This window comes from Sorex araneus, chromosome 2 (genome assembly GCF_027595985.1).
Source record: "Sorex araneus isolate mSorAra2 chromosome 2, mSorAra2.pri, whole genome shotgun sequence".
Classification (NCBI taxonomy): Eukaryota; Metazoa; Chordata; class Mammalia; order Eulipotyphla; family Soricidae; genus Sorex; species Sorex araneus.
The window spans coordinates 282133015-282156882 of record NC_073303.1 but is presented as its reverse complement, the minus strand read 5'-3'; the positions used below and the strand labels follow the sequence as shown (position 1 = coordinate 282156882).

Sequence of the window (23868 nt, the reverse complement as noted above, 5' to 3'; positions counted from 1 at the left end):
CAAAAGTTTGCTTCAGATACCTCAGCTCCACACTGACATTCTTTTCTTTGGTGAAACCCCTGCATACCAACCCCTACTACTCCAGGACATATTCCTGGAGTCTTCACTCACTGAATCTCCACCCTTTCTCACCAGCTCCAGTACTGATGTCACCAAGGGAAGGGTAATAATCGAAGAGATTTAAAAAAAAAAGAACAACAAGAGAGTCTAAAAGTCCTTCTCATTGACACCCCTCAAAGCTGAGACACAAGAGACAGTACAGGGATTAAAGTGCCTGCTTTGCACCGGCTGGCCCCAGTTTCGATCCCCAGCACCGTACATGGTCCCTGAGCACCATAAGACATATGATCCCTGAGCACACAGCCAGAAGCAGTCACTGTCAGGTGTGGCTCACACACACACACACACACACACACACACACACACACACACACACACAAAGCTGAGGCAGCTTGTGTGGGGGGGGAATTAATACTATAAAATCAGCTTCCCAAAGAAGCTCAACATGGGGATGGGGTGGGGGTGGCGGGAGGGATGCTGGGGACATTGGTGGTGGAGAATGGGCACTGGAGGAGGGATGGGCACTCGATCATTGTATGAATGAAGCATAATCACGAAAGTTTGTAAATCTGTAATTGTATCTCATGGTGATTCATTAAAAACATCTAAAAAATAAATAAAAAATAAAATAATGAGCCTTGCAAAAAAAAAAAAAAAGCAGCTCAGTGGCCCTTCACTCTGGGGCTGCTTCATCCCAAGTGAATGTGAAATTTCTGTTTTCTGCCACACCACTCCCTCAGGGTGACACTTTCATTTTCGGGACTCTTTGATCTGTATCTCTTTCTAGAGAAGTCCACATTCTCGCCTCATAATTAGTGCCCTTTATAAAAACTGCTTACTTCACACACACATATGCAAAAAAAAAAATCTAAGGGAAACCACCAAAGATCATTTTTGACCAAAAAAATCCCCACAAGTTGCACTTGAGTCTTTAAATATTTATGACACATTCAAAAAAATTGTGACACATTGCTTAATAAATACTTTATCAGAGGGTAAGGAGTCGTGGATGAAAACTGGGGTGACGAAGGGATGAAAACCTTTTAAACTTGAATTTAAACCATCATTCCTCAGCCTCAGTCTCAGGCCTTGAAACGGGGCAGAGACCTGGCCCTTCCCTGGAGCTGCCTTCTGAGGGCAGCCCCAGCCTGGTCAGTATATGGATGACCAGTGGCAGCGGCTCTTGACCACCTGCAGCAGGGGCTTCTTGAACATGAGGAAGATGACCGTGCAGGCCACCAGCAGGGTGAGGCAACTAGGGAGAATGAGCACGAGGTAGAGCAGGCCCATGTCCACCCGCTCCCACTTGCAGTCCTGAGGGATGCTGCCACCAGGCAGGTCTCTCAGGCGAATGATCTTGGAGGAGAGGTTGCATGTGACCATGGCCCCGTCAGCAATGGCGTGCACGCGCTGCAGGGCGCCCCAACCCTCCACCCCACAGCAGTCATAGGGATTCTGGCTGAGGTAGAGGGTGCAGAGACTTCTCAGGAGTGGCTCCGACTCGGTTTTTGTCGGGAGGGCGGTGAGCGAGTTTCTCCGCAGGTCCAGGGTCTGCAGCGCCAGGCTGCCCCCAAACCTGGGGAAACTGGTCAGGGCGTTTCCGGACAGATCCAAGACCCTCAGGTTCCTGAAGCTGGACAAGTCCAACTCCCTGGAGCCAGGGCTGAGGCCCACGTTCCTGAGAGACAAGACTTGTAGCGTGCCGGCCACCTGGTGGAGAGGGGCGACGCTCCCGTTCAGAACCCCCCTGTTGCCAGACAGGTCTAAGTGGGTGAGGGAGGTGCCCTGGAAGGCGCCGTCCTGTAGTGCTCCCAGCCCACAGCCCTCCAGAGAGAGGCGCTGCAAAGAGGCCACGTTCCGAAAATCCACGCAAGTGGGGGAGCCCCCGGGGCAGAGTGAAATCGGGTTGCGGCTCAGGTCGATTGTAGTGATGTTACTGGCCTCTGCGAAGAGCCCGGCGGGGACCCCCAGGAGCTGGTTGGAGCTCAGGTTGAAGGAGCGGAGGCTCCGCAGGCAGCCGGGGCTCCCGGGCGCCCAGTGCAGCTCGGCTAGTTGGTTCTGGCTCAGGTCCAGCTCCGTGAGTCCTCCCGGGGGCTCGTGCTCCCGGATGTGGAGCGTCCTCAGGCAATTCTGGTTGAGGTTCAGGTGGGCCAGGGCGGGCATCTTCCTCAGGAAGCCGCTGGGCAGGTACTGGAACTGGTTCTGGCTCAGGTCCAGGAGGCGGAGGGCCGAGAGGTCGCTGAAGGCCAGCTCTTCCCACAGGCTGACGGTGGTGACGTTGGTGACGTTGCCGTCCACGAGGAGGAACTGCGCCACCATCTCCTGCGGCGACGAGGCGTTGTAGAGGTCGCGGTAGAAGCCCATGCTGTTGTCCCGCAGCAGGAGCGTGCGCAGCCGGCTGGCCTGCGGCAGCAGCGGGAAGAAGAGCAGCTGGTTGTGCGACAGGTCCAGCGTCTCCAGCTCGAAGGCCGCGCCGGGCTCGGCCGACGCCAGGAACCACTCGAGCGCGTTGTAGCTGACGTTGAGGAGGCGCAGCTGCGTGAGGCCGAAGTCCACGATGCAGGGCAGGTTGTTGTAGGCCAGGTTGAGGCGCCGCAGCTCGGGCAGGCCGTCGAAGGCGCCGCCCTCGATCTCGAAGATGTAGTTCCTCTGCAGGTCCAGCTCCCGCAGGCGCCGCAGGCCCGCCAGGGTGGTCTCGTCCAGCCGCATGAGGGTGTTGCGCGCCAGCGACAGCCACTCCAGGGAGGAGAGGTTCCGCAGCAGGCGCGCCGCCGCCTCCTCCGTCAGCCCGTTCCCCGACAGGTCGAGCCGGCGCAGGCCGCGCAGGCGGCGCAGGGCGGCCGCCGTCTCCCCGGGGCTCTCCCACAGCGCGTTGTCGGCCAGCGCCAGGCTGCGCAGGGCCGCCCCGTCGCGGAAGGCGCGGCGCCCCAGGCGCCCCAGGCGGCAGCCCCGCAGGCTCAGGCTCTCCAGGAGCGGGTACCGCTGCAGGGAGTGGTTCCGCAGCGTCCGCAGCGGGTTGGCATCCAGGAGCAGCGTGCGGGAGGACAGCGGGAGGTCGTCGGGCACCGAAGCCAGATGCTGCCCTCGACAGTCAGCGGTCCCGTCCACCTAGGGCCAAAGCACACGGGTGAGCGGTGGTGGGGAAGGAGGCCTCGCCGGCAGACGCACACGGAACGGAAAACTCGCATCGTCGGTCAGACGGTTCCTGCCCCTGCTGGGAACGGCCCTGGAGCACTTTTCCTCACTCTCTGTCATCCCAGTGAAATAGCGGGGAGCTGAGCTCCAGACCTCACAGAACTGGTTTTTTGGTATTGTTGTTGTGGTGGTTGGTTTGTACTGGGCCCCAGGGTGGGGTAGTGGGTCATCCCTGCTGTACTCAGGGCTTTCTCCTAGCTCTGTGCTCAGAAATCACTCTTTGTAGAGCCCCGCAGACCAGAAGGGGTGCCGGGGATCAAACCGGAGTCTGCTGCATGCAAGGCAAGCGTTTGCCCCCTGTACTGTATCTCTGGCCCCAGACCTCACTTATCAGGCACTGCACATTAGGGAAGCAGTACCTGTGTTGCAACGTTTGGGTTAACTCTGAGAGGGACTAAAGGCCCAGGTTTGAATCCCACCTCTGTTGTCTGTTCTGTGTAACCGTGGGCAAACAATTTAAGTCTGTTATTTCCTCTGAAAATATGGGAAGGTTGAACCTGCTTCAGAGGAGTGCTGTGAAATGAGGTAAGAAGTGGAGCAGCTGGCACGGTGGGCACAGCTTATGTAACTGGTCCTACAGCATTGTGACTTCTCTACCCATCACCGCCAGGTGGCTCAGGGGACCTGCTAAACAGCCAGGGGCGCTGGGATGGCTTCATTTGACAAAAAGGAATTCTTCCTGGAGGCAAGTCTGTGTCCTGGAAGGATAAAGACCACAGCTCAAACACCTGAGAGCACGTCGCCACCCAGAACTGTCCTGAGGAATAAGGGGACATCTGGGGAAGAGTAAGGAGTCAATGGACAAAATCCAATGTTTGAATGTTCCATTTGGTGCTTTCACTGACTGTCATTCTACTATGGCTGTGTGGAGTAAAGAGGCAGGAGAAGCGGGTCACGTAAAAACTGCCAGCTTCAGGGTCCTAAACTAGGCTGGGGATTCACTGTGATTGGCAGAAAGCATCAGCCATAGGACCCCACCTAGGCATCCCGGAAAAAGATTTCAGTGTTAAGGCTGGAAGCAGTGGTATTCCTCACCGCAGATTTAGCAGCGGAGCCAGGCCAGTGATTGTCTAGTGTGGAACGGGGGTGGGGGGGTGGGGGACCTCCTGACAGAAGCAGCACAGGTTTGGACTCTTGTCTGTCCCTCAGCTCTGCCACCTACTATCTGCCATCCCCTGACCCCTGGGCAATGAATTCCTCTCTCAAGTTCTTTACCTACTAAAATAAACTCGTGGGTGCCTGGAAAAGCATGTGCTCAGTCTTATGTGTGATCACCCCAGGCCTCTGCATACTTTTATTGGTATTGTTTCACAATCATGGGGCAATGGGGAGGGTGGAGGTGGGTGTTAACACTTTACAAAAGTGAATCTTGCCCTGCAAAAACAAGGAACGTGTCTCTGTTTGAATAAGTGTTGGTCTCCCCTGCACGGGGCCTCTCTGGAGAAGGCCGTGGTTCATTTCGTCTCTCTGCAGCTTCTACAGGAGTGAGGTCACACCACTGCCATTCCCTGTATCTCCTGAAATGCTACCAAATGACCACCAGGCCATCAGCATCCAATAAAAACCCACCGTATTATTATGTCATGGGATTAATGCAGCTTGGGCAGAGGCCTCTACCCTCTCTGTCTCGCTAGAGGAAATACCCCACCCCTTGTCCCCATGCTCACTGGCTGCTGAGCACAACTCCAGCTTCTCAGGTTGGAGGGGCCGTCTGGCCCAACTGTCCCTCCTTTCCCTCTGCTAAGAACTGGGCCTACCTCTCACCCAAGTTGGCCATTCATGCTAACCGTGGAAGTGTGACCACTTTTGCACCTGGTCCCTTACCCTCGGCTCGGAGGCAGAAGTGAGAGCACCATGCCCCAAAGGGTCACTGCTCAGCCCCTCCTACAGTATTCGGAAAGCCCTCGAAATACTTAATTTTAAGCAAAATCCCTTGGCCGCACTTTCAAGGTTTTTTAAAATATGTGTTTAGTTACCAATTTAAAAAACAAAAAATCCGAACAGCATACTTGAAGAATGTAATACTCAAACTCTCAGTGCTTCCTTATGGTTTCTAATAGGATTTTTTATTGTTGTTATTATTATTACCAGGTTTTTTTGGAAAGGGTTAGGAGGGTCTTTTATTTTTCCTTCGAAATAAAGAAGTGATGTTTTTAACTGAAAAAAAAAAAAAAAAAAAGAACTGGGCCTAGCTCCCGTGAAGCTAATCTCTGATTGCTTCCTCAGGGAATGGAGGAAGTCCTGGCAGCAAACACAAATAACAATAATGAAGAGCAAGCACACAGCAATTAGCACACACAGCACTGTTCTGAGCCTTTCCCAGAGACTAACTCATTTGATCATTCTGACAAGCCAGTGGCATGGTATTGTTGGTCGACATTATGTATTTCCCCCAGTTGGCATTCTTTTTCTCCATATTTTGCAGATGAGGAAACTGAGGCACAGAGTGCCCTCCCCCACCCCGTCCCCAATTTCAACAGCTAGTGACAGGTGGGCTTGGGTTGTGGTCTGACTCATAAGTCCTACCCCCCGACTGGAGTCAACTCCAACCTCGCGGTTAGAGGTTACTGAAAGTGGTTAAGAACCATGACCAGCTGGGTTTTGAAGATTCACCCGCCTTAACAACACATTTTTGACTTAAAGGAGTATCGACCCCAACATCCAATTTGTCCTCCCCGTGCTGGATCTAGAGGAGGACTCAAGGCAAACGTACATGATAGAAATCTATGCTTCTTCAGCAAATGTTGTATACCATTCATTTCAGGCAAAGGAGAATGAACACGTCTGAAAACGTGCTGTTCTGAGCTGAGAGCCTCCTAATCACTCCGGCTCCTCTACACTGAAGCATGGCCAAGGCTGTGGCCCTGGGTCTGGCCAGTGCAGCCCAGGCTGTGGCCCCAAGTTCGGTGCGGGCAACTGGGGCAGCAGTGCAGCTGTGCAGGCGTTTGCTCTCCACTGTCCGCTCCCCCGTGCTCTGAGGCTGGGCTTCTCTCACTTCACGTTCCCCACCCAGAGCTTTTATACGGTCAGTGAAGCTGAAGCAGCCAGAATTTTAACAAGGCCTCTGCTCTGTTCCAGGTGATCAGCCCGGGGCCCGACTCTGGGTCCTGCTGTCTTCAGCAGCTCTGATAAAGAGGTTGGGGGGGGGCAGTTGGGGACACAAGGACCGCCTGTTCTTTCCCAGCCATCACCTTAGCTGACGGTTCAGGAGCGGCTTGCACAGAGCACTGAGAGATGTGGACTCATCCATTCCCTGCCTGCCTTGATGGACAATCCATCAGCTTCACAAACAAGCAGAACAAGGACACAAGCAAACAGACAACCAAGTTCCCCCGGAAAACTCACCACAGTGCAGCCCCCCGGGGATGCCGCTGCGGCCATTCCGTTTCCAGTCCTCCATCCCAGGGCCGAGACGTGCAAACCCAGGCAGAGCCAGAGGGGCAGTAGCTCCATCTCAAGTGCAGCACTGTGGACAGAGGGCACGGCAGACGTGGGTAAGGGCAGGACCCCCCAAGAGGGCCTCCCCGCGCTCTCCAGAGAGAGCCAGTTCCCGCTGAGACTGGTCTCAGGGGCCCACAGTTACGGGGAGGTAAAAACCCACAGATTATTCAAATACCTCAATTTAGCCAACACTTTCAACCTTTCACTGCAACTGTCAACAAGAACTCATTTTCGTTTTGCCTCAATCATTGGATGGGCAGGTGGCCGAACAGTGAAACTGCCAACAGTCTGGCAACAGCAGAGAGAAGCAGCGGACTTGAGGGACTGGGTCTCAGGTCACCAGAAGTTCCCTAGGTTTGGTCATTCTGTTGAAGTTTTTCTCCAAAAGCTCAAATCTGCATGGTGGTGAGTCCTGGGCTTACGAAACATTTGCTGCATGAAAGAACCAAAGAATCATGGCTGGGATTGAAATATTAATTGCAGTCTTTGTTTCTACGGAGCTCATTTTTCTGTTGACACGAGGTGTTTAGGAAAGCATAGATCTCACTCCTGAATTCACTGGAATAGAGTCCTTTGGAAAAAAGCATGTTGATATTTTGACTGGATGAAGTCGGGGGACTCAAGGGAAGTGAAAAAGTAGTCTTATCAGGAAGATTCCTGATAAAGTGGATTATCAGTTCTCTTGGCTGCCAACGAACATAGAATGGGAATCATGATGCATTATGTCAGTAGAATCTTTTGTCTGTATGTCATGGAGCAACACCAGGAGGTGCACACTGGCAACTCCTGGCACTGTGCTTGAGTGACTCCTGGCAGTGCTCAGGGGTGCACTATGCAGTGCCATGATCAAACTGGGTCAGATGCATGCAAAGCAAGAATCTTATTTCCTGTACTCACTCACTCTCTCTCTCTCTCTCTCTCTCTCTCTCTCTCTCTCTCTCTCTCTCTCTCTCTCTCTCTCTCTCTCTCTCTCTTTCTCTCTCTCTGGTCCCACTTTTAGAACAGGATTCAAAAGTAAATATAACATGTCCTTCACCATCACATTTTTACATGTGACATACAAAGGCCCTGGCTTGTTCAAGGTTCATGTTGGCTGGGTAGTAGCATGGCTGAGAACAGTCCTAAAATACCCCTCTTAGCGGTCTAGGAGAATGAACAGCAGAGTGAATTTCTTCCCCTGTAAGTGTTGTTGAATTGACGACTTTTGGGGGAGGCATTTTTTTGGTTTGTTTTGGAGACTAATCTAATGAAGGAATTTCAAATATAAAAAATCATTCTAGGGCTGGAGCAATAGCACAGCGGGTAGGGCATTTGCCTTGCACGCGGCAAACCCGGGTTCGACTCCCAGCATCCCATATGGTCCCCTGAGCACCGCCAGGAGTGATTCCTGAGTGCAGAGCCAGGAGTAACCCCTGCGCATCGCCAGGTGTGACCCAAAAAGCAAAAAAAAAAAAAAAAAATCATTCTACTCTCCATATAGACTTTGTAGTTCTATATAAAGAAATAACATAACATTTCAAAGAAAATGATCACTTAACTGGAAATACTTTGTTTTTACATCTTATCACACACACAAATACTACACATGAACTTGCCAACAGGAAATATATGTTAATTCATGGAAGAATTTTATCCTGTTTGATAAGGATGAGATGAAGCCTCACATCAACAAAAGGAAAGAAAATACACATATATAAAAACTATCACAAAATAATATTCTTTTTTGCTATATGTATCCAAGATTCATGTATGAAACAGTTATAATAGTCCCCAGCAATGAATTGCAAGGTTACAACACAAGAATTTTACCCATAACACCAGAGCAATTATTCTTTTATTAACTGAGCTAAACTTCAAAATTATGTTATGAGCAAAAATCAATAAAAGGAAACTGATTTAAGTTCATCCAAGTGAGAAGGGGTTTATTAGTAGTTCTACATCACACTAATGATGTTCTCTTATATCTATTATTGCTAAAAATGATAAAACTGCAACAATGGCCATTAATATCCAACTTAAGTAGGAACATTGCAAAGGGAAAAGTGAAAATTCAGCAATAAATATTTTAAACGTTAGATAATTATAATAAAATCAAACTATATTAAAGTCAAATTGCTAATGAGAATTTCCTTCATGGTCATTTTTTTCCACTTTTATTTTCCATGTATTTGAATGAGAAAAGTACCCTTTGAAACTGCTTACATAGTTGAATTCCATATTTTATTTATTTTAGCTAAAAAAAAAAATTAGGGGCCAGAGAAGTAATAGAGAGGTAATGCACTTCCTTGGCTTGCTGCCCCCCTAGTTCCAATTGCCAGCATCCTGCATGGTTCCCGAAGCTCTGCCAGGAATGATCCCTGAGCACAGCCAGGAGTAAGTCCTGAGTACTGCCAGTTTGGACCCAAAACTAAAACAAATATATATCTTTTAACCTCTCTAGCAGTGGTCAGAAGCCATCAAAGTCACAGAGTGCTGGGGATCAAACCTGAAGCCTCCACAGGCAAAGGCCTGAGCTGCAACCCTTCGAGCCATTTCCCCAACCCCTTTTCTTTGTGGTGGAAAGGAGTCTGGGGCCTCACTCAACAGTGCTCAGGGACTCTTCCTGGCTCTGTGCTGAGTAGTGATCCTTTGGGGGCGGTTGGGGAAATCATATGTTGTGTCAAGGATTCCAATTGGGGTTGGCAGGGTGCAAGGCAAAACTTTAATTTCTAAGCTATCTCTCAAGTCCCTCTTTCCTTAAAACACTGTTGCACTGGCACTGTAGCACTGTTGTCCCATTGTTCACCAATTTGCTCAAGCGGGCACTAAAAAACAAAAACAAAAGACACTGGGCCAGAGAGATAGTACAGTAGGGCCCTTGCCCTGCACACAGCCAACCCAGGTTCAATCCTCAGCACCACATAGAGTCTTTCTTTTTTTTTTTTTTTTTTTGCTTTTTGGGTCACACCTGGCGATACTCAGAGGTTACTCCTGGCTCTACACTCAGGAATCACTCCTGGCGGTGCTCAGGGGACCATATGGGATGCTGGTATTCGAACCCGGGTCGGCCGCGTGCAAGGCAAACCCACTGTGCTATTGCTCCAGCCCCACAATGAGCATTCTTAATCCTTGTTTCTTTGTCCCCAGAGAGCTGAGTTCTTTGCTGGGGTGGCAGAAACTCTTCTCAGGGTCTGTTACTGTGAAGGATGAGAACCAACATGGCTGATGGCACCAACCGTGTTGTTGGCAAGGTGGAGAGAGGTCGGCAAGATGGCACCTGCCCGAAACTTTTTCTCCTAGATCTACCTTGTAGTTAATCATCTGCTCCAGAAATTTAAGCGCAGGGTCAGACTCAGTGTTCGGCAGGAGGAAAATCTCCCCACTCCCCAGAGTCCAGCTTTGACCCCAGCCAGTTATCTGTTTCTGGTGACAGGGAGGAGGAAACCTGTCCACGCTGTCCTGCCTCAGGCCAGCTGCACCAGCACCTCCTCACCTACTGCAGTGACCGAGACCTTCCTGCCTGCTGCATCTGAGCCATCGGGGGCTCCTTCCTCTTTCCTTTTCTTCGAATAAGTTTACAACAGGGCTAATTTTAACTTCCTGGTCTGATTTGAATACTCACTAATGAAAACATACTCACAGAAAAGCTAAGTGAAACCAGGTGAATCAACCTGAACCTTCATTTCATGCAGGCCAGCTTTTGCTAGCACGGAGGGAACTTTCCGATGAGAACTCATCGGCCTGTGGCAGACGCGGGGAACTCTGTTTGCAGGCCCTCTCCTGCTCCTGCACCTGGGCAGGAATTCCTGCCTCATGGCACACACGGGACAGATGGCCAGGACAAAGCCATATGGGCTCCTGTACTCAGGATCCTTACAGCATATGAGCATGAGGTACCACACACACACACACACACACACACACACACACACACACACACACACACACACACACATACACCTTTGATCACTGTCCACTGAGATGAAGTAAGCAAATTTAGCAAATGATGCCATCTGAAGGCCAGATAAAGACCAGATCGCCATTTAATCAAATAACCTCCCACACACTATTTGGAACATCACTGTCACTGTCACTGTCATCCCGTCGCTCATCGATTTGCTCGAGCGGGCACCAGTAATGTCTCCATTGTGAGGCTTGTTGTTACTGTTTTGGGCATATAGAATACGCCACAGGTGGCTTGCCAGGCTCTGCCATGCAGGCTTGATAGTCTTGGTAGCTTGCTGGGCTCTCCGAGAGGGGCAGAGGAATCAAACCCAGGTCGGCCGTGTGCAAGGTGAATACCCTACTCACTGCGCTATCGCTCCAGCCCTGCCTTTTCCATACATATACTTAAAAAATGACTTGATTGCCTAAAACACAATTATCTAAAACACAACCATCTGGTAAACACCTACAGGTATTTCTGTCCCTAACAAGGTGGCCTCATACTTCAAGTTTTGGGCTACTAAGAGTAACTGTCCTGAGTTTTGGTTTTGTTTTGGTTTGGTTTTTGTTTTCCTTTTAGAAGGGCTGCTGGAGCTTGAATAACCGGGGGCACCCTGAATGTCTCCTCTCTCCTCCCCACTCTCACCTCCCTACCTCCTCTGGCTGTTACTACTGCAGCAGCTGTTCCCAGGCAAGAGCGGGCTAAAGGAGCTATCAGTAAGCATTGCGAGTGTTACACATATATTAGCAAGTAACTCAGGATTTTCTCCCCCACATCATCAGGTAGGCTGAAAAGGCTGTATAGGAAGAGGTCTGGTTGAGAAAGTGGGTGAGAGAGATGAATATTTTTAGGTGGTGGGGGGAGGACATCCTTCCACGCAATGTTGTACACACAGCAGGGTGTAACCGTGTCACTAGTAGACTTTCAACTACAGGAGCACAGGTGCGGGCGGGAGGGCCGGCAGAAGGGGAGGCAGCCCCTGCTCACCGTGAAGGAGCAAATCCCACCAGGGGTCCTGGGAGAAAGGGACGGGCAGCTGGTCACAGACCACAGAAAACTGATAATAAAGAACAGAAACCCTACTCTGTGACCACTTCAAACATTTCCTATTACCAACCAGCATTTGAAAGCCTCATGCAAGCAACTTTGGTCTCTCTAAGTCCCAGGGACAAAAAAAAAAAAAAAGCATGAGTGTGGAGCCAGAGAGGTTGAGCACAGGCTTTGCATGTGGGAGGCCCGGGTATGAGCTCCAGCACCGCACGGTCCGGAGTATCACCCGGAGGAATCTCTGAGCCAGATGTGGCCCAGAAAACAACAACAAGATTAATTTTAAAAATTAAGGAAATATTGAGACAACTCTGGAAATTTATATATATGCTGTTTGTATTCTGGGGCCACACCCAGCAGTGCTCAGGGCTTACTTCTAGGTCTGCACTCTGGAATTACTCCCTGGTAGTGCTCAGGGGGCCGTATGGGATACCAAAGTTCTAACCTGGGTTAGTCACATGCAAGGCAAACACTCTACCCATTGTACTATCACTCCAGCCCCTACATGTATGCTGAATGATGTATTTTCAGATGGTACACATGATATTATCAGACTATTGCAAACTTTTCCGATGTGAAAACTGTTAACTAAAATAAATCACTTCTGCATTTGGATAAAAATGAAGAACTTAAAAAAAATTTTTTTTTCAGAGCTTCTGCCCTGAGGAAGAAGTCAGAATATATTTTGCAGCTTCTTCCCTGCTAAACACAGACTTTGGGTTTATATGATCTTGACAAGAAGAGTATCTGAAATAAAAGAGAATTTTACATTTGAAATAAGTTCAGAAGCAACAGTCTTTCTCTTTCGGTGGGCTCTTGGAAATTCAACATCCTGGCTGATCAAAGACTGCATTTATATTTTGAAGTTCTGTGGCAGGAAATATTCTAGGTGTGAACTAAAGGTAATTCTTGAGATAAGAATTTTACACTGAGTAGGGAGAGCGGAGGGGAGTAGCTCAGAGGGGTGCAAGCTTGCATGCTCAAGTTCCTGCCATCAATCCCCTGCACCTGAAGTGGTCTCCCCAAACACACGCAGACCCTTAGAGACCCCTGTGCATGGCGGCACCCATGAGCCTCGCTGGGCTTGAGCATGAAAAATACTGGGTTGATCGGCAGACTAAATATTGCTGATAGTGGGTCCAGAACCTCCGTGCACCATTACAGAGGCCTCTCCCAAATATTCCGAGAACCTGAACATCTGGGCATGCAAATCAAGTTTTCTGAAAGCTTCTCTCACACCTGAAAGCAGCCCCAAAGTGTCAGCCCATGTGTCTCGAGTGTAATTCAGGAAACAGGGGAGCTGTACAAGTTCCATTCGATGGTCAGGGTCCACTGCTCAGTACCCACATTCACAGCCTCGCTGCTGGGGAAAGACAGCACTCAACAGTCACATGACTCCATCCTGCCACCTCCAAGAAGCTGGCAGGCCCTTGAGGAAGTTCCTCACCAGGGCGGGTCCATCCTACATGTGGCCGGTCCCTACGAGGGATTCTGAACGAGAGAATTAGGAGCCCCACAGTGGAAACTAGAGCTACGAGGCAGAGAGAGAAGAGAGAGAAGGCAGAGTTGATGCTTCGAGGGAGCAAGAGCTATGAGTACAAGACAGGTGGACAGAAAAGAAATCAAGAGAGTCAGCAATGGAAAGAAAAAGTGTCAAGAGGGTGGGCCGCGCCAGTGGTGGAAACAGGGGGGCTGAGAAGGCCTCTAAACTGGGGTTCCTGATGATACTTTTCTGTTTTGTTTTGTTTTTGTTTTTTTGGTTTTTTGCTTTTTGGGTCACACCGGCAATGCCTAGGAGTTACTCTTGGCTTTGCACTCAGGAATCACCCCTGGCGGTGCTCAGGGAACTATATGGAGTGCTGGGAATCGAACCCAGGTCAGCCTTGTGCAAGACAAATGCCCTACCTGATGTACTATCTCTCCAGCCTCAGTGTGTTTGTTTGCTTGTTTGTTTGTTTGTTTGTTTGTTTGTTTTTTATGATGGTTTTCTTTTCTTTTCCTATTTTGTGCTGTTTGTAGATGACCATACCCGGTTGTGTTCAGGCGGTTATTCCTGGCTCTGCACTCAGGAATTACTCCTGGTGGTGCTCAAAAGACTATATGGGATGCAGGGGATTTAACCCAGGTCGGTTGCCTGCAAGGCAAATGCCCTGCCCATTGTACTATTGCTCTGACCCCTTTTCTTTAATATTTTGAGTGACACCCAGCTGCACTGGGGCTTCCTGGCTCTGTGCTCTGTGTAAAAGATTACATTTCAGGGCTGGAGCGATAGCACAGTGGGTAGGGCGTTTGCCTTGCACGCGCCGACCCTGGTTGATTCCCAGCGTCCCATATGGTCCCCTGAGCACCGCCAGGGGTGATTCTTGAGTGCAGAGCCAGGAGTAATCCCTGTGCATTGCCGGTGTGACCCGAAAAGCAAAAATAAATAAATAAATAAATAAATAAATAAATAAATAAAAGATTACATTTCTATTTGTACCTAAATAGAAAATACTGGAATTGGCATCCCTCAGTCTCGACAGTGGGGCAAAATGCACACGGTATTTCATTTTTTTCATACCCATAGTTTCGCTTCTTTGTTGTTTTATACCCTTTTTTGCATTTTTATTTTTGTTTTATGGCCACACTGAGTGGTGCTCAGTGGTTACTCCTGGCTCTACACTCAGGAATTATTCCTGGCAGTACTTGGGGGAGCCATATGAGATCCCAGGGATAGAACTCAGGTTGGCTATGTGCAAGGCAAATGACCTACCCACTATGCTATTACTCTGGCTCCATTATCTCCTAGTTTTATAACTATGAACAATTACTATATTATGACAAGTTTTAAAAGCAGAATCAATCTATTATTGCTTAAAAATTAAAATAGGTGTCAAAATCGGAGCTGGATTAATTTCACAGAAATAGTTTTAGAGGCACTTAGAAATGAAATTAGGACTGGAGTGACAGTACAGTGGATAGGGCATTTGCCTTGCATGTGGCCGACCTGAGTTCTAATTCCCGGCATCCAATATGGTCCCCCAAGCATTGCCAGGATTAATTCCTGAGTGCAGAGCCAGGAGTAACCCCTGAGCATTGCTGGGTGTGACCCCCCCAAAAAAAATTGAAAGAAAGAAATGAAATTATTTTGAGTGTACTGCAAACAATCTCGTTCGGGGGTCAAGAGGAAAAAAATACCATTGACTTATAACTAAGTTTTATTACAGACATTTCTACATGCCAGAAGAAACAGACTCAACACTCATGTTCTTGGTCCTCTCCCTGAGACCCGGGTAAAGTGGGAAGCACCAGGGCTCAGGGGCAGAGAGGCAGGAGAGACAGAGTACAGGGGTTAAGGTACTGCATGCGGCCAATCCCCGGCACAGCATATGGTCCCCTGAGCATCTCCAGGAGTGACCCCTGAGCACTGAGCCAGGAGAAAACCCTGTGCACACCGGGAGTGACACAGAAAACACATAAAGCCTGACTCTGACCTTCGCCATATTTCTCAGCTTCCAGATCTCGATTTCCTCCCAGGGAAACGGGGATGATATGTCTCTCTACGGAGCAGTCGCTCTATTCCACGCGCTTGAAAGTAAGCTCAAGGAGGAGTGGTGGCCATGTGACCAGTGACCCACGGTGGCTGCTCACTGCTTTGTCGGCAGCTGTTGTGCACTCAAGGCTTCTCATCTTTGCCCCCAGGAGTCAAATCCTTAGAACCCTCTTGAAGCCTGGACAAAGAATGAGGAGTTGCAGCCACTGAAATTGTTGGCGTGCTCTCGGAATGTGTGGTCCCGGGGATCTGTGTGAGGAAGGAGCAATCCACTGCGTGTGACTCACCTGGCAAAGGTGCTGGCATTTGCACTTAATCTACTTATCCTGCTAAGGACTGGAGCGTTTCTGAAGGGACTCTCGGCCACTACTGTAGACATGAGGACACCGAGGCCATGCCATAAAGATGAAAGACCCAGACAAGGTGCCCCAGGGGATGCTGAGCCCTGGTTTCCCTGCACCAGTTTAAAGCCCAAATCTGAGCTCGGAGAGAAGGGAGAGGGCTTATATCTCTTGCTTGGCAGCCTGCAGGCTCCAGTTTGAATCCCCACTGACAAATATGGTGCCCTGCACACTGCCGAGGTCAGTCCCAAGCAAAGAAGCAGAAATAGACCCTAAGCACTGCCAGGTGTGATTCCCCCTCCCCCAAATTTAAATAAAATAAAAATAAAACCAGATCTCAGGGCCAGGGAGATGGCTCAGCACATGCCTCGAATGTGTCAGGCTTTGAATTGGATCTCTGGCACCACAAAAACAAATAAAAACAAAATTCAGGGTTGGAGAGAGAATACAGGGGTTAAGTGGCTTGCCTTGCCTCTTGCAGACTCCAGTTCAAATCCCAAGCATGACCCACGCCCAGTAGTAACCTCCAACTACAGAGCTGAAAGTAGCCCCCGAGCGCGGCCAGGTCTGGCCCAACTCCTCTGCTCCAGATCAATCCAGATCAACCCATAATCCAGATATCTCAGGGAATGAAGGTCAATGGTAGTGCTATTGTTTCACGTCAGTAAGGCCCAGCGTTTGGCCCCAGCATTAAAGAAATAAAAACCCATCACTTGCCTCAATCTTTTTTTTTTTCTTTTTGGGTCACACCTGGCAATGCACAGGGGTCATTCCTGGCTCATGCACTCAGGAATTACCCCTGGCGGTGCTCAGGGGACCATATGGGATGCTGGGATTCGAACCCGGGTCGGCCGCGTGCAAGGCAAACGCCCTACCCGCTGTGCTATCACTCCAGCCCCACTTGCCTCAATCTTGAGCCTAACCCACTTGGTCAAGGACTAGAGTGTTGCACACACACACACACATACACACACATGGGTCTCTGCATTTGCCTGGAGAGGCGTGTGGGGCCACAGCAGCCCCTCCTCTCTGGGGCTGTTCCGTGGGGACTCTGGCTAGCCACGGTGTGGATCGCCGCTGTGACACCACCCTGCTCCACTTCATCTGCTCAGGGCGGCAAATGAATCAACCTGCTTCCCTCTGTGGTCAGGTCAGCCCTTCGTAAAGCAGGTCACTCTGCTCTACCCTGCTCCAGGCCCGGGGGTGGCACTTAGCCAGGGGCATTCAAAGAGCAAATCTGCTCGGCTGGGGAGATAAGATCTGGCTCTGACAGGCTGGTGGTGCCCCTCTGTGTCACCTTTACATACTGATCCCCAGATCTCTGTGGACAAGCACCCGGCCAATACCACATTCACTTCAATGTTTCATTTCCTTTCTGCAACACAGGTTGGTTCTCTCTGCTCACTTCATTCCAGTGGTGGTGGAGGCCAGGAGGTGGGGGGTGGGGGAGGGGGGAGAGGGAGGCGGGGACTGGTGGGGGGTGCCGTGCAGTAAAGCCTAGTGATAATAATACCTGCCAGGCCAATCTCATAGGGTCAAAATCAAATGAGAGAATGTGTGAGGAAACTCTGTCCATATAAGGAGTAAGGACTGGGGGACTGGAGAGTACAGTGGGTAGGGCTCTTGCCATGCATGCAGTCAACTGAGTTCAATCTCTGACATCTCACAGGTCCCTCTCGCCCCTCAGAAGTGACCCCTGAGCACTGTCGGTTGGTGTTGGATATTAACCCTAAGTGTCTTAGGCTTTATCAGTGAATTGCCCCTTTTCCTCCCCCCAGAGAAGCTTCTAGTGCTCTTATGAGCACCCTTAATTCCCTGAGTTTATCTTTAACCTTTCCTTTGTGTTTTACCTCGCATTGTTACAATTTCCCAAGTCAGGCTTGGTTACTTATAAGTCAAACCTTCTGGACTTTGAATTTGTCGTGAATTACTTGCTTTCCTATTTCCCTTATAACCTTTTTATATTTTATTACAGAGCAATGTTCTTTGCTTAAACACAGAAAGACCATTAATTCTGTGCTCCTAGTGTTTGGGAGCTGATTACTGTGAAATATATCTACTCCTGGGCATCTGTCATAATTACTTACTCGGGCTTCAGTTGCCATAGTTCCTGACGTCCAAAAAGGGGGGTCCCACCATGGGACTTGGATGGACCCGGGGTGAGTGGCAAAGCTATCCTGAAATGGGACAGTCTAAAAAGCATAAAAGCAGTCTTGATGCAAGCCTTAATGACTCAAGAGAGAGGACCCCATGGGGAAGGAAAAGCTAAGCCTGAGGACTTAGTCTGGGATTTACGGTAAAAGCCTTGTTTGCCGGTGGAGCCCAGAGAACTAAGTTTTGGAATCTGTATCTCTTCCTGTGTTTATCCAAATAACTGCAAGCATGAAGTAACAAGGGAAAGAGAAAAGCAATGTAAATGCCCCTGGGAGACAGAACGTCTGCTTGAGATAATCCCCCCAAAAGAAATGCCTCCACCGAAACCCTTTACCTCTGTAAATGATCAATCACACCTACGTGCAGACCTATACCTCGAACCCGCTCACTTGTTCTATAAGAATGCTAGCAACTCTGCATTGAACGGTCATTGTTACCATCTACCCGTGAGTCCCCCATCTCTTTGTTCCTCTGATGAGGAGGCCTGGGGAGGCGGCTCTTGGCTACCGAACACCTTGTCGTGCACTTGAACTCATAGGGTGGGGCCCCAAAATAAAAGCAAAATAAAATAGAATGCCGGGGGAGGCCTTTTCAGTGCTGGAGGAGCTTGGACTCACTGTTGCGCATGTATCTCATTCTCTCCTCTCACATATCTCTGGGAAAATTTCTTTAAGTAAAACTTGCCCTGCATGGAGCCAACCCAGGTTCAATCCCTGGCATCCCATATGGTACCCTGAGCTCTACCAGGAGTGATTCCTGAGTACAGAGCCAGAAGTAATCCCTGAGCACTGCCGAGTGTGTGGGGCTCCTCTCCTTCAAAACTATCGGGTTTTCGGCCAGAATTAGAGGTTAAGTGGTGTTGTGTCACAGTGGTGAGCACAGCTGACTCAAGACTCAGGAGGAAAATGGTCCAAGCTCAAGCATGACAGGTACACCCTTTCATGCCATGTCCTTTGATGGTATCTATAAAGGGAAGGGTAGGAAAGGTCCAAGTTCTCCTGGGCGAGTTTAGAAACGGCTGGTGCTCAGAGGACCATATGGTGTGCCCGGGCTCGAATCTGGGTCAGCGTGTGCCAGGCAAGCACCCTCCCTACTCTGCTGCAGGTCCCGCTGAGGAAACCAGCCGTGGAATGGCAAAAAAAAAAAAAAAAAGGCAGAAAAATCTCTGGCTAGCATGCAGGCACACCAGTGAGCATTCAGCATTCAGCCCCCCTAGGGAGAACTTCTCTTTCCAAAATTTCCCTGGAAAGGTCTGCCAGCACCCTTGAGTTCCCGGGGTCACAGTCTCCTCTGTAGAGGCAGCCCCTTGTCAATGCCATGGAGTGGGGTTCTGACAAAGACGAGAGAGGCTGCTGAAGGGACTACCAAAGGGGAGAGAAAACTGGGCATTCTAAAGACATAAAAAGCGTTTTATTAGTTGGATGGCGTAGCACTAGAATGGGAGAAACGACATTTGAGGAATCCCATAAGGAAGCCCCAGGGCGCCAGGCTGGATGGTGGGTGACCACGAACAGGCCTGAAGTGAGGGACCAGCATGATGCTGGGGGCTGCAGGACCATCTCTGCATGGCAGAACCCTGGCTCTGTCCACAGGCAGTGACTCCAGAACCTGGCCAGAGCAGCCCGAGGCCCCGCCAGGTGGGGCCACAAAACAAAAACAAAAAACATGTCCAAGTTTGAAGGAGAGGGCCCGGGACCCGACAGGGACTGAGGGACAGAGTTTAGACGTGGCACGTCAGGGGAGCACTGAGAGGCGGCAGGCACCAAGGGGTCAGAGCTGCCAGGAGGGAGCGACACGGAGGAGGCTGGGGAGGAGGCGGATGTGGAGAGTGGAGTGGCAGGAGGTGACTGGAGAGCAGATGTGTGCCCCAAGATAAATGCCTACCAGGCACGGTGGGTACTGGGGTGCTGGCTGAGAAGAGGCAGGGCAGAGTCAGAGCGCTAGAGCCCTGGAGCCCTCTCTCCTCCAAAGACCACCAGAGACAATCTTCTCATTCTTTTTTTTTTCAAGATTTAATTTTCATTATTTATTTAATTTTTGCTTTTTGGGTCACACCTGGCAATGCTCAGGGGTTCCTCCTGCTCTGCATTCAGAAATGACTCCTGGCGGTGCTCAGGGTGCCATATGGGATGCCAGGGATCGAACCCAGGTCGGCAGTGTGCAAGGCAAACGCCCTACCTGCTGTGCTATCACTCCTGCCCCTGAACTTGTCATTCTTGTAGGTGCCACAGAAAGTTGTTTGGGGCACAGGGCAGCCTCTGGCTGAGGTGACCTTCTGTGTTGGAAGGTGGGATGGGGAGTCCTCATGTCCTCCCAGGTTTTCCTGCCACACTGAGCTCACCACTGGCACCAATACGACTCGTTTTTTTTGTGATTCCGAGGCCAGACCCAACTCCCTGTGGCAGTGCTCAGGGGACCCCATGGTGGCTCGGGGCGGGAGCCAGGCCCTCCAGAAGCGAAGAATGCTCTCTCTCGGGCTTGGTGCCGTCTCTCCAGCTCACCAGGACTGGCCGGGAGGCCCCCCTCGATGGTGAGAACTGTGGCCGCGTTCCACTTCCTTCATGAGTCTGAAACCGCCCATGCACTGAAGCAAGAAGACATGTGTGGTTGGGTCCCAGCACCTGACTCCGCTGCTTCTGGAAATCAGTTGGTTTTGCCCAGCCACGTGCATCTCTCCTTCTGATAACGCCTCAATTTCCCACTGAGGAAACCAGCCTTTTCCTTTTTTAAAAATTTAATTGTGGCAAAAAAAAAACCTACCATTGGAACCATTTAAAAACATATAGTTTAAGGGCTGGAGAGAGTATAGCGGGTAGGGCGTTTGCCTTGCACGCGGCTGACCCAGGTTCGATCCCCGGCATCCCATATAGTCCCCTTAGCACCGCTAGGAGTGATTTCTGAGTGCAAAGCCAGGAGTAACCCCTGAGCATTTCTGGGTGTGGCCCAAAAAGCAAAAAAAATTAAAAAAAAAAAACAACCAAAAAAAAAAAAAAGAAAAAAACAAAGGCAGAAAAATCTCTGGCTAGCATGCAGGCACGCCAGTGAGCATTCAGAAGCCCAGACGCCGGTGATAGGCTACAGACAAGCATGTCCCAGAAAGATGCTGTGCACTCACAGTTGAGGGCCGCCCTTTCCTACCTAGTGGGGCATGTGCAAGGCCATGGAGTCATCCACGCAGGAACCCAGTTTGCGTGGAGGGAGCAGACGCACATGTTGGCTGGAATTGGCGGGAGCTCTGTTCCCAGGGAATCAGGATACAGGACAGAAGCCCAGAGCCTGCTTCGGCTCGGGTCTACAGAAACGCAGGATTGGGTTTAAAGGGGTTTCCATGACCTTCCCAGGAAGTACCTACTAAAATCAAACACCCTGTTTTTGAAATGGCCTTTGACTTTTTTTTTTTAACTCCAGCAGGAATTGAGCTTTTAGGGGCATATGTTGGGTACTTGTGCACAGAAAGTTCACAAGCTTTAGGGGCCAGAGAGAGTACAGCAGGTAGGGTACTTGCCTTACATGCAGCCTACCCTGGGTTCAATCCCCAGCACCCCATACGGATCCCCCGAGATCTGCCAGGAGTGACCCCTGAGCACTGCTGGGTGTGGCCCACAAAAAACAAACAAACAAACAAATCCCAAAAGTTCCCCAATTATAACAGATTGTGCGCCGTGCTATAGAGACAGTTCTTCAGCCCCCTTTGCTCTGAGCATACCTCCAGGCAGTGTGTGTGTGTGTGTGTGTGTGTGTGTGTGTGTGTGTGTGTGTGTGTATGTTCATGCCCATGAGTCTCGGATCCCTCTGGGAACTCTCATGCACGTACAAGTCTATAATGTGTGAAGAAACCAAGTCCTAGGGCTCCGAAGCCGCGCAAAGCATCACTGTCACATTTTCAGCTCGGGCAGTGAGCCATCAGGGGCCAGGAGAAAAACGCCCCCTTGACATAATTCGGAATGTTCTACCAACCAGACCCTAGGGAAGATGCTCTGTCTTCCCCTGAAGGTGTACCCCCAGGCCCAGCCTCGGGGAGCCCCACTGCCAAGGTTCGGCCTCAGCCTCCCTCGGTTCTAGTCACGCTGCACACGTGTTGCTTCCCCGTACAGGAGTGAGCTGGTGGCCCCGCTCGGGGCAGCACCGTGGGGTCCCAGCCCCAGCCTTAAGACAGCTCCCGAGTGCTGGGAACGGGGTGGGGGCGTAGGGGATGGGGCAGGGGTAGGGGTGGGAGAAGGGGGTCTATGCTGAACCTCACGCATGCAACTTCCATGGAGAGGCTACTAACGAAGTGGGGGGTCTCATCCCCCGCTATACTTACTAACTGGGGTGTAAGTCACAGAACCCCAGCACAAACGGTCTATGGGGAAGGGGCTTGGCCTGTCATTTCTATACCTCCGCCGCCCCCCACCCCTGCCCACCCGGCACCCTGCCCGCACCTCCACGTGGGCAAGGGTGAATAGGCCCATGTCCTGTGCGAATCAGCAAGCTCCCGGGAAGCCCTTTCGGAGGGGCGGCCAGGGGGCCGGGGAGGCGGGGGGAAAGCTGGGGACACTGGTGCTGGGAAATGTATACCGGGGAAGGGACGGGTGTTGGACCATGATATGACTCAAAGGGGCACCTCGTTGCCGCCACTCCCGCTGCCCAGGGAAGCGACACGTGGTTCCCATTGCTCAGATGAAGCAACTGAGACCCAAACATCACCCCTCCCGGCAGCAAAGCCGGGGCTCCGGCCCTGGAAGCCGCTCCGCCGTGCGCGCGCAGGGTGGCCACCGGCTCTCCGCGGAAAGTGCTCGCGGAGGGCGGGAGGAAGGTGCGGGCGCGCACCCCGCGCGCACTGGGGATAGCCCGAGACGCGGTCCCCGAGCCCGTCCCCTCCGCCCCCAGCCCCCGCGCCCCCGGTACTCACGGCTCCCGCAGGCCCAGGCGGCTCGGCGGGGCGCATCCTCTCGCCCGGCTCCGGCGTCCTCACTGCCTGCTCGCGCCGGGGCATCAGATTATTTTAGCACTTGCGGAAGGAACGGACGGAAACTGAAGTCACATGGAGAGCGCGGCGCAGCGACTCAGCCCCGGGAGGGAACCGGGGGCGGGGGAGGGGCGCGCGGGCCCCCCCGGGATGCGGACCCACGCTCCTTAGAGACCGAGAGCTGCGGGGCTGGGGCGGGGGGTCCTGGCCGGAGGTGCTGGGGGGAGTCCATGCCTGCGAGTTTGCTGCCCCACAACCTCTTTTCAAGGCGAGCTGCCAAGGTAAGGCAGGGGGCACTGGGCTGGCTGGGCTGGGGGACAGCTCACGCGTTTGCGGGGAGCGCCCACTGCTCTGGAAGGGTCGCACCCCTCAGCTCGTTTCCCTGTATGTGTCCCGTCCGTCAACAATAAAAATAAATGGAGGGGCTGGAGCGATAGCACAGCGGGTAGGGCGTTTGCCTTGCACGCAGCCAACCCGGGTTCGATTCCCAGCATCCCATATGGTCCCCATATGGTCTTCAGGAGTAATTCCTGAGTGCATGAGCGAGGAGTAACCCCTGTGCACCGCCGGGTGTGACCCCAAAAGAGCAAAAACAAAACAAAGCAAAAAAAAAAGGAAATTGTTCCTAAAGACTTATCAGATTGCCTGAAAACTTCTTGATCACATTTACATCTTGGGAGCGTGTGCGGGGGTGGTGGCGAGACATGCAACAGAGTACATAGCTTTTACATGTGGGCGGTCAGTTTTGATCCCTGGCACCATTTAGGAGGGTCTCTCCTGAGCACTGAGCAGGGACTAACTCTCCCAAGCACTGTCGGGTGTGCCTCTCCCGCCCCCTCCAAGAAAAAAAAATTAGTACAGCGGTGCACTATGGGACCCCAGTCTTGTCAGAAGCGATCCCTGAGCACAGAGCTAAGAGTTAACCCCCAGCACCACCCCCACAACCCAGCCCCCAAACCAAAACCAAAAGAGAAAGAATTTTGTTTACACCTGTTCTGTGCTAGTGGTTGTCAAGAATTTAAAAAATCAATGAATTTCTAACAGCTACCCTTCAATCAAAGCCATCCCTACCTTCTGCTGTGTGAAATTTGTTTTTTCTGCAATCTTTCCTGGCTGTGTATCCGGAGCTGACTTTATAGTGGAAGAAGAGAAACACGGGGTCTGCCCAGCCAGTGAGCAACCAGCCCACGAGTGGGGAGTCCAAGGCCAGCTCTCATCTCCCCTT

The 23868-nt window shown here is 51.1% G+C and overlaps 1 protein-coding gene across 2 annotated transcripts; it reads right to left on the bottom strand.

Moving 5' to 3' along the window:
• Window positions 1–1037: 1037 nt before the first annotated feature.
• NRROS (negative regulator of reactive oxygen species) lies at window positions 1038–22820 on the bottom strand. 2 transcript variants are annotated; one of them, XM_055128012.1, is made up of 3 exons: window positions 22587–22820; window positions 6601–6721; window positions 1038–3168 (listed from the first exon to the last, which is right to left on the bottom strand). In XM_055128012.1, exons 2-3 carry the CDS (start codon window positions 6706–6708, stop codon window positions 1213–1215), a joined length of 2064 nt encoding a protein of 687 aa, XP_054983987.1. In that variant the 5' UTR covers window positions 6709–6721; window positions 22587–22820; the 3' UTR covers window positions 1038–1212. The 2 variants fall into 2 exon arrangements, with proteins under 2 accessions (XP_054983987.1, XP_054983988.1); XM_055128013.1 differs by lacking the exon at window positions 6601–6721.
• Window positions 22821–23868: the final 1048 nt, after the last annotated feature.